The sequence below is a fragment of the Malus domestica genome, chromosome 01 (genome assembly GCF_042453785.1).
Source record: "Malus domestica chromosome 01, GDT2T_hap1".
Lineage (NCBI taxonomy): Eukaryota > Viridiplantae > Streptophyta > Magnoliopsida > Rosales > Rosaceae > Malus > Malus domestica.
In genome coordinates, this window is record NC_091661.1 from 25149247 (window position 1) to 25160005 (window position 10759).

The 10759-nt window shown below is 39.5% G+C and overlaps 1 protein-coding gene across 1 annotated transcript; it reads left to right on the top strand.

The window, feature by feature from the left end:
- The first annotated feature begins 8513 nt into the window (after nt 1-8513).
- Nucleotides 8514-9409, top strand: LOC139189901 (uncharacterized mitochondrial protein AtMg00810-like). The gene is made up of 3 exons (XM_070809176.1): nt 8514-8634; nt 8850-9184; nt 9269-9409. The coding sequence occupies exons 1-3, from the start codon at nt 8514-8516 to the stop codon at nt 9407-9409; spliced, it is 597 nt and encodes a 198-aa protein (XP_070665277.1).
- The last annotated feature ends 1350 nt before the right edge of the window (nt 9410-10759 follow it).

Below are 10759 nucleotides of genomic sequence, written 5' to 3' on the forward strand. Positions count from 1 at the left end.
CGCTGATGAAGATTAAGATCTCTTTGAGTAAACAGATATTGGAGACTTTTATGATCTGTGAAGATCTTACATTTTTCACCATAAAGATAATGTCTCCAAATCTTCAAGGCAAAGATGATAGTTGCTAACTCCAAATCATGTGTAGGGTAATTCTTCTCATGAGGTTTCAACTGTCTCGAAGCATAAGCAATTACTCTACCATGTTGCATCAATACACAACCCAAACCATTCAAAGAAGCATCACTATAAACCTCATAATTACCGCTATCATCTGGAAGTGCTAAAACAGGAGCATGAGTGAGATAATACTTCAACTGCTGAAAACTTTGCTCACATTTATTATCCCACTCAAACTTAACATCTTTTCGAGTCAACCTCGTCAATGGCAGAGCAATCACTGAAAAATCCTTAACGAACCGTCTATAATAGCCTGCTAAGCCAAGAAAACTCCGTACCTCGGTGACGGTTCGAGGTTGCTCCCAATTCTCCACGGCTGCCACATTCTGAGAATCCACTTGAATGCCCTGAGAAGAAACTAGATGTCCCAAAAATGCCACTTGGTTCAGCCAAAATTCACATTTGCTAAACTTAGCATATAGTTAGTGTTCCTTCAAACTACTCAACACCAACTTCAAATGTCTAACATGCTCAGCCTTAGACTTAGGGTATACCAAAATATCGTCAATGAAGACAATAACAAACCTGTCCAAATATGGCTAGAATACTCGATTCATCAAATCCATAAAAGTTGCTGGTGCATTAGTTAACCCAAATGGCATCACAAGAAACTCATAATGACCATATCGAGTCCTTAATGCGGTTTTTGGGACATCTTCATTTTTAATCTTCAATTGGTAATAACCTGACCTCAAGTCAATCTTAGAAAATACACATGCACCTCTGAGTTGATCAAATAAATCATCTATACGAGGCAATGGATAACGGTTCTTAATGGTCACTCGATTCAATTGCTTCTAATCAATGCACAACCTCAAAGTTCTGTCTTTCTTCCTCACAAATTAAACTAGAGCTCCCCAAGGTGAAGTACTCGGCTGAATAAAACCTTTATCCACTAACTCTTGCAACTGGACTTTCAATTCCCTTAATTCAGAAGGAGCCATTCTATAAGGAGTTAAGGATATGGGATTCGTACCTGGAAGCAAATCAATAACAAACTCCACCTTTCTATCTGGCGACAATCTAGGCAAATCCTCAAGAAACATATCCGGAAAATATCTGACAACACGAGCATCCTCCACACTACTAGGAGCATTATTATTCAACACCACATGAGCCAAATATCCTTGACAACCTTTCGACAACAATCTCTTTGCTTTCATGGCTGAAATAATACCATGCCTCACCCCATTAGGCTCTCTTACATATGTAACTTCAGGTAATCCAGGACAATGAAATGTGACTGTCTTCTCATAACAACCTATCTTGGCACGATTATAGTGCAACCAATCAGTGCCCAAAATCACATCAAAATCCATAATATCCAACGGCATACGATTAGCCGGCATAATAATATCCTCTACTATCACTGGACATCCTAGATATACTTGATCCATAAAACAGCTATCCCTTCTAGGCATAGAAAATTCTAAATTATATCCTAGAGGTGTAGGATGGGGTTGCGACACTTGAGCAAATGTATGAGAAATAACAGAATGTGTAGCACCACAATCAATCAATACTCTAGCAAAATGACCAAGAATATTTAACATACCCAGGATTAAATCTGGATTATTCTGGGCATCTTGCAGTGACATGTTGTGGATACGTGCCTGGTTCTACTATCGTCCACCGCGACCTTTGTTGGTGTGAACACCACGTCCCTGCCTCTGCTGACCCGACTGCCTCGAAGGTCCTGCACTACTAGCAGCAATTTCTCCCTGCTGGGGTTGTCCCCCTTGGTACCACTGAGATCCTCCGGCTGAATGTGGCTGATAAGACATAGATCCTTCATGATACTGAGGGTACCCACTCTGGTACTAAGGATCTTGATAGTACTGTTGCTGTCCTGAGGTGTATGGAGCGACGTCGCCCTGATAGTGGTAGGCACATCCTCGTCCAGTCTGATTGTAACCACCAGATTCTGAAGCTTGCTGAATCGGTGCAGGTGGTGGGAAGGAAGGCTGTTGGGGTATCTGCTGACTCTGAGGGCATTGGGTAGCCTAATAACCCATCTGACCACAAGTAAAACATCCATTGCTGCCTCTCCTACACTCCCCAAAATGTCGATTATTACACATGCGGCATAAGGGAGCACTAGATCCACCTGAACCACCAAAATCTTTCTGCCTCTGAAACCTAAAGCCTCCAGTGAATTTACCACCTCTCCTCTGCATATTAGTACTCAATCCTCCGCTAGAAGAGCTAGAGCTGCCACCATTCCTCTTAAAGTTCTAGGTCTTGCGGAGTCCCTGAAATGCTTACCCTTTTCCTTTGTCATCTCGTCTCTAGCCCCCATTCTTTCCTTCCTTATCTTCACTTTCACTAGGCATGTTCTCTAAGGCCTCAATCCTCAGTAGAATCTCATAGAACTCCTGGCAAGAGGCACAGTGAGTCGATGTTGCTATGGAATGCCATTTCTTCTTAGTACCTAAACTGAAACGATGAAGCATCTCTACTGGGTTAGCAGCAACCTCCGGATCATATCTCGACAGATCAGTAAACATCCTATAATACTCATTAGCGGACATTTTTCCTTGTCTCAGGTGAGTAAACTCCTGTTTCTTAAGATTGATATATGTAGGAGGAATGAACCTTTTCCGAAACCGTTCCTTAAACATTCCTCAGTCTACAATCTCTTCTGGGGTCATCTGGTAAGACTCCTGTCTCCACCAGGATGCAGGCTGTTCTTTTAAAACCAGGTAGTCGTCTCGACCCACTTATCAGGATAAAGATTCCCCTGACTCTGCATCACCTAATATGTCTTCTCCACATGATTCAGCCATTTTTCTACCCCCTCATGACCTTCATTATCCATGAAGTGAGTCAACTTCAGATTATGAACTATCTCAAGATGTGTCATCTGAGGAGTACAAAATGCTGTCTGAATGGCAGAAACTATAGCTTTCCCCAATTGAGCAATATTAGGGAAACTAGATTCGGCTACTTGACGGGGCTCTCTACAAGGCGGCATAGTTCTGACATAAAACATCACAAGGATTAGAACATTCAAGAATTATACAGGATTGCTAAACCTATGCTCTGATACCAAACTGACACACCCCGACCGAGATCAAGGCATGCTGGCCATCACGTGGGAGTGACGTAGCCATGTGCACAGTGCGGAAGCAATAAAGAGAAGAAATATACGAATAAATAAAAACCAAAATACTAGAGTGCACCACTAAACAGAAAGTGATAGGAGTTAGTTACAACAGTGAACACTCCTAATCAGAGCATAAAATCTAGGTGCAGTCCAGTAGGACAAGTACTAGTTATACAGTACCATGAATGTCCTACTATTATTTGGGTAAGTCAGAACTGCAGAAGTCATCCAGCCACCAATAGGAAGCTTACTTAAAACCTGGAGAGGCGCAAAACAGAAAACGTGAGTGGGAAAAAACAAATGCTTTACAAAGTCATTTTCTTTATCAACTTATCTAACCCCTCGCTGTAAAACATGTATAATTTTTCCTAGATTCAGAATATAAGCATATACATAATATATATATATATATATGTATATGAAATCATATCAATTCAATTCATGCTTCATATAATCATATTCAAATATATATGACATGCTAAGATATAACAAAGTAATCAATTCAGGTAAGAATAAATTCATAGAATGTGATATGTTAGCCGAAACCCCTGTGGTAGTCTGTACCGCTGAACTCATAGCTCAAATTTAATCTAGCTGGAGTCACTATAATGACCTATACAACAATATACTGCACATAAGTCGGAACCCCTAAAAGGTCTGTACGATAAGATTGTGTGTAATATGGTTATGCTCAATTTTACTCTCTCATAATAGCCGGGCGATAAATCGCAAGTCACCTACGAGTTGGAACTATAAATAAGGTCTGTACGACAAGACTGTGCACTTAATTTGGATCCAGTATGAGCATATAGTGCGGGAGGTGGCTTAAATAAACAGGCATGTACTTCATATCTCTAGCTAAATCACATTCACATAACCAAAACATAACTCACCTGAGCTTACCTGGGCCTCTACAGCACCATGCGACAATATGCATAATTATGATAATGCATATACTAAAATAAATATAGGCATTGGCATAGCATGGCATTTAAATCACATTTCCTTTAAATATACTTTCTGGGAAAAACGTCAAGTATATATATACTGAAAACAAAAGCCCACTAACTGATATGTCGACGGGTCGTTATTGGATAAGTAAATAATATGCCAGGTCATCATTGTACATGTGCAGAACATGTGCACATATAGAGTAGTATAAATAGTTACTTTCCTCTTGTATTTGGGAATGTCGGTGTATAACAAAAACAGTTACAAAAATATATTGAGAAATTCTTCGGTTTCCTTCGCCTTTAAGCTTTCTTAGTCTGCATATTTCTTGATTTCTATGAAGCACTTCCTTGTAGTTAAGATGGTATCTAAAGCCGGTCTTGCTTGCGCAATGGGTCTGGTTTCTGGGTTTCGCTGCTTCGGTTGGTGATAAGGTGGTTTCTGTTTTTTTCGTTGCTTCGGTTGGTGATAAGGTGATATTGTTTCACAAATTCTCAAGAATTTTGCTTAGATCTGGAGTTTTTTTTTAATTGAAGGCCGATGCCATAGTTTCTGTTGAATTGACGATTTATATGTTGTGTTCATGAAAGGCCGATGCCAATTTGTTGTGAATTTTGGGTTTTCTTGCTATAAGTGAATTGATTGAAGGCCGATGCCGAGTGATGAAGTTTGTTTGTGATTCTTGAAATTGTATAATGATTGGTTGCTCTTGATTCTGTGTTCGAAGTTAATTTTGTACATCTTTCATCTGGGTTCTTTCCACCGACTCAAATTTCATCTGGGTTTTTCTGGGTTCTTCCATTATCTTTTGGTGTTTGTTACATTTGTTGATATTACAGTGAATTTGTTCTTCCAATCATGGTTAATCAAGTGAAAATTGAAGGTTTGCTGGGTATGCTTACGATCAAACTAAATGATGATAATTTTCTTAAATGGAGTTTTCAGTTTAGCTCTGTTTTGCGTGGATATGATCTTCTTGATCAATTTCACAGGTGATTATGTATGTCCTCCCAAGTTTGTTCTCACTCCTGAATTAGGAGTTACTACTGAGGTTAATGCTGAGTATAAGGACTGGGTTAAGATGGATATGGCATTGTTAAGCTTGTTGATTGCTACCCTTAGTGATGATGCAATTGAGCATGTGGTCGGCTGTAAGACATCTCATGAGGCCTGGATTGCCTTACATGATCGATGTATGTCTATTTCTAAAGCTAGTGTCAATCATCTAAAAGCTGAACTACATACTATGCAAAAAGGGGGGGACATTATTGATAAGTATCTGCTAAGGTTGAAAGCACTAAAAGATCAATTACAGGCTGCTGGAGAGAAAGTGTCCGATAATGATCTTATTATTGCTGCACTCACAGGTCTACCTTCTGATTATGATACAATTAGAACTGTTATTTTTGCCAGAGAGTCACCCATTACTCTTGAGGAATTTCGCGCTCAATTAATCGGTGTAGAGAAGAGTATTGAAGCCAGAATGAATTCTTTGGTTCAGGGGATGTCTGCTTTGTTTGTGAATGCTAATTCTTCTAATAATCATACTGGGGGATCTTCAGGTTCTTTGACTAATCCTTCACCACCTCAATTTTCTCCAAATATTGGCTATAGCTCCTCTGATAGTTCTTCTTCTTAGCCAAGTTATTCTTCTGGTAATCAATTTCAGTCGAATAGTTTTTCAGGCTTGAATCAGAATGGCAGAATGTTTGGTATGAATACCTATAGACCTCGAGGTAATGAAGGTTATAAACCAAGGTTCAATAATTCCAGATCTGGTCCAAATTGGCAATCATGGTCGGGCAATACTTCTAACAGGTTTGATCTTGTCCCTGAGTGTCAAATATGCTCTCGCAAAGGTCATGTTGCTGTTACCTGTCTTTATAGAAATGATGGTGGACAGTCTGTACAAGAGTGTCAAATTTGTGGCAAGCGTGGTCATATTGCATTAAACTGTCGGCATAGAGGCAATTATGCTTATCAAGGCGCTCAACCTCCTCCTTCCTTATCTGCTAACTATGCATATCAAGGTTTTCCTATGTCTTCTCAAGCTAATATGGGATTGGTCTCTTCTCAATCTCAGTTTTTGAATAACAATCAACCTCCTCAGTATGTGCATAACATTCAGTCTCCTCAGTTTGTGCACTACAATCAGTCTACACAGTTTACCTCTCCCTCTATGTCATCTCCACCTGGTTTTCCAGCTATGAATGCACAATCTTCTGCTGCGATTGCAAATGGAGATTCCTGGATTCTTGATACTGGTGCTTCTCACCACATGACACCCGATTTGACAGTCCTTGCTCAATCTACACCTTATGCAGGATCCGAGAAGATAATAGTGGGCAATGGTGAAGGTTTGAAAGTTCAAAATATTGGTCATGGCACTGTGCAAACTCCTTCTCATGTTTTACATCTTAAGAGCATTTTACATGTGCCAATGTTGACTGTGAATCTGTTGTCTGTTAAAAAGTTGTGCAAAGACAATCATAGTTGGTTTATCTGTGATGATATTCAGTTTTTTGTGCAGGACAAGGCAACTGGGGCGATCCTCCACCATGGAAAGAGTAGCAATCATGAGCTGTTTCGAGTCCCTATGCATATTTTTCCCACTTTACTGGATCAAGGTGCGGGTTCTGCTTATTTGGGACAGTCTGTGACATCTTCCTTGTGGCATCAACGTTGTGGTCATCCTTCTAATGACATATTGAAAACTATGCTCAGAGAATCAAATATAGTTGTTACTTCTGATGAAAATGTCAAACTTTGTTCTCATTGTCTTGATGGGAAAATGAGTAGACTTCATTTTTCTGATAGGATTGATAGAGTAGATATTCCCTTTTACAAAGTACACAGTGATGTATGGGGCCCTTCTCCAGTTGTTTCAGTTGAAGGGTTTCGATATTATGTGTCTTTTATAGATGAAGCTACTCGATTTGTATGGATTTTTCCTATCATGAATAAATCAGAAGTTTTTGGTTCCTTTGTCAAATTCTGTGCATATATTGAGAATCAATTTCATACTAGAGTTAAAGTGTTACAATCTGATGGTGGTGGAGAATTTCTTAGTCATGCTTTCAAAGAATTTTTGGCAACACATGGTATATTACATTTTATCTCTTGTCCTTACACACCTCAGCAGAATGGATTAGCTGAGCGGAAGCATCGACATCTTATTGAAACAGCTATTACATTGCTATCTGTGGCCAAGTTACCTCACAAGTTTTGGTCTTATGCAGTCAATCATGCTACCTTTTTTATTAATAGGATGCCATGTAAGGGTCTTAATATGATTTCACCTTTTGGGAAGTTGTTTGGCAAGAAACCAGACATAGCTAATCTCAAAGTTTTTGGTTCTGCCATTTATCCTTATCTTCGGCCCTACAATACTAATAAGTTACAGCCTCGATCAACCCAATGTGTGTTTTTGGGATATTCACCAGGTTATAAAGGTGCTATCTGCTACAGTATATCCACTGGGAAAGTTCTTATTTCTCGTTATGTCATTCATGATGAAACTATATTTCCTTATAGACATGTTAGTTCAACTGCTACAGATGCTACTTCTTCCATGTCTTCTGGTCAAAGTAGTACTGCAAGTCCTATTATTGTACAGTTACCTTCTTTAATGGATCATTCTTCTAGTCTTGATTCCAGCAATGTTTCTCCACGGGTTTCAGTCACTCCATCACTTGGTTCTACATCCCAGCATCATGTTTCTTCGAGCTCTTTGGAAAATACACAGGACTCTACTACGCATGCTACTCTTTCCAGCCTTATGTTGCCTGTCCAAGTTGAGTTAGCTCCTCTCAGTTCTTCTAATTCTCCTCGCACATGTAATACATCTATTTCACAAGGAATTCAAACACGGTTAAGAACTGGTACCATAACCAGAAAAGACTACTCGGCCTTAACAGCTATATTCCCAGAAGTGCAGTCTTTGACTCTTGAGGATGATGATCACTTCTCAGGGGGTTTCACCTTTGTTGCTGATATTCTGGATGCTTCAGAACCGTCTACTTTCAAACAAGCATCTCATATTCCCCAGTGGAAAATGGCAATGCAGGATGAGTTTGATGCTCTTCAAGCACAAGGTACCTGGTCACTTGTTCCTAATTCCTGTGATAAGAATGTCATTGGTAGCAAGTGGGTGTATAAAATAAAAAGGAATAGTGATGGCTCTGTTTCCCGATATAAAGCACGCTTGGTTGCCAAGGGATTTAATCAGGAAAATGGGCTGGATTATACAGAAACATTCAGTCCTGTTGTTTGACATACTATGGTTCGTATAATCTTAGCACTAGCCGCTACACATCATTGGGATCTTCGACAACTTGATGTGAAGAACGCTTTTCTTCACGGGGAATTGCAGGAAGAAGTTTATATGAAGCAACCCCAAGGTTTTGTCAATCCTCAGTTTCATACTCACGTTTGCAAATTAGTTAAGTCTCTTTATGGTTTAAAACAAGCTCCCCGAGCTTGGAATGACAAATTTACTAACTATTTGCAGGCTATTGGATTTGAAGCTTCTCTGTCAGATTCTAGTCTATTTGTTAAACTCGAAGGAGCTCATGTGATCATTTAATTCTCTACGTAGATGACATCATAATTACAGGTTCTAATTCCCAGTTGATACAATCTGTGATCACAGCTCTTAGTGAAGTATTTGATCTTACGGATATGGGCAAGTTAGCCTATTTCCTTGGCCTCCAGGTTACTTATAAGACAAATGGGGATATGTTTATCAATCAAGCCAAATATGTGCTTGATTTGATTCACAAGGCTGGCATGGATGATTGTAAGCCGTGCTCCACACCCTGTAAGCCTCATAATCAGGTTCTTTCTACTGAAGGTACCTTACTCACTGATCCTACTCTATATCGAAGTTTGGTTGGGGCTCTACAGTACCTTACATTTACACGTCCAGACATTGCCTTTGCTGTGAATACTGTATGTCAATATATGAATGCTCCTACCGATGTACACTTTGCTATGGTCAAAAGAATACTTCGATATTTGCAATTAACTGTTCAGTGTGGCTTGACTTATACTTCTGGGAGTTCTGTGTCTGTAACTGCATATAGTGATTCGGATTGGGCTGCAGATTTGAACACTCGGAGATCTATCACTGGTTATGTTGTGTATCTTGGCTCTAATCCTGTTTCTTGGCAATAAAAAAAGCAGTCCTCTGTGTCTCGGAGTTCGACTGAGGCTGAATATCGCGCCTTAGCACATACCACAACTGATATTGCCTGGATCCGTCTCATTCTCAAGGATTTACATGAGGTTTTATCGACTCCTCCAGTGGTGTATTGCGATAATCAATCTGCAATCACTTTGAGTTTAAATCCAGTTCAACACTCTTGAATCAAGCACTTGGAAACAGATTTTCACTTTGTCCGTGAACGAGTTCAAAAAGGTGACTTATCTGTTGAATATGTGTGTACTAAAGCTCAGATTGCCGATGTGCTCACCAAAGGTCTTCATGGTCCAGATTTTCTTCGTCACTGTTTCAATCTTAAGCTTGGTTATCCAAGCTAAGATTGAAGGGGGGTATTGGATAAGTAAATAATATGCCAGGTCATCATTGTACATGTGCAGAACATGTGCACATATAGAGTAGTATAAATAGTTACTTTCCTCTTGTATTTGGGAATGTCGGTGTATAACAAAAACAGTTACAAAAATATATTGAGAAATTCTTCGGTTTCCTTCTTCTTTAAGCTTTATTAGTCTGCATATTTCTTGATTTCTATGAAGCACTTCCTTGTAGTTAAGAGTCGTAACCCCCGAGTCGCCCTTGGATACGCTCGTCCTCGGAATAAGTCTCACCTATATGCGAATTAACTATAAAAACGTTATTTTAAAGCACATAGACAAAACTAGTTAATAATTTCTCATACATTGCTCAAAATAGGTATATGAATATACCATAATGACCTACACAACCTCACGAACATCGTGATATTTTTAGAAAAACATTTCGAGCTCCCACGCGCCGGCAAGGGCACGGCAAAACGCGCCCTTATGCGTGGCCCAAACCTGACGGATTCCCTAACCACCGTTAGGGAATATTCCGTTAAACCTAACAGATTCCGCTAAAATTGACTGACGGTGTCAGCATATTCTGTCCAAACTGACGGAATATGCCGTCATCTTCTCCGGCAAGTCGCCGGTCGCCGGGAAACTGGGTAAAATCTCAAACCCACACAATAAACTCTAAATCTCAATATGTCACACATACACACTACAATTTCCCGTCCAAGGATAAAACTGTCATTTGACCTCACTGATAAATGAATTCGGGACGGGCTGTGACACCACTCCCTCTCCCTTAATGTAGATAATATCGTTTGTTAAAAAAAAAGAATAATCATTTGACAACTAATTTAATCATATTATTATCCGGATGCGAATGACCTTTTTATAACCGGCATCACAGGCCGCTTAAAATGTTTTGAACGTGTTTGAAAATAGAAAAAAATAATATTTAACAAACAACTGATTGATTCACATTATTGCTAG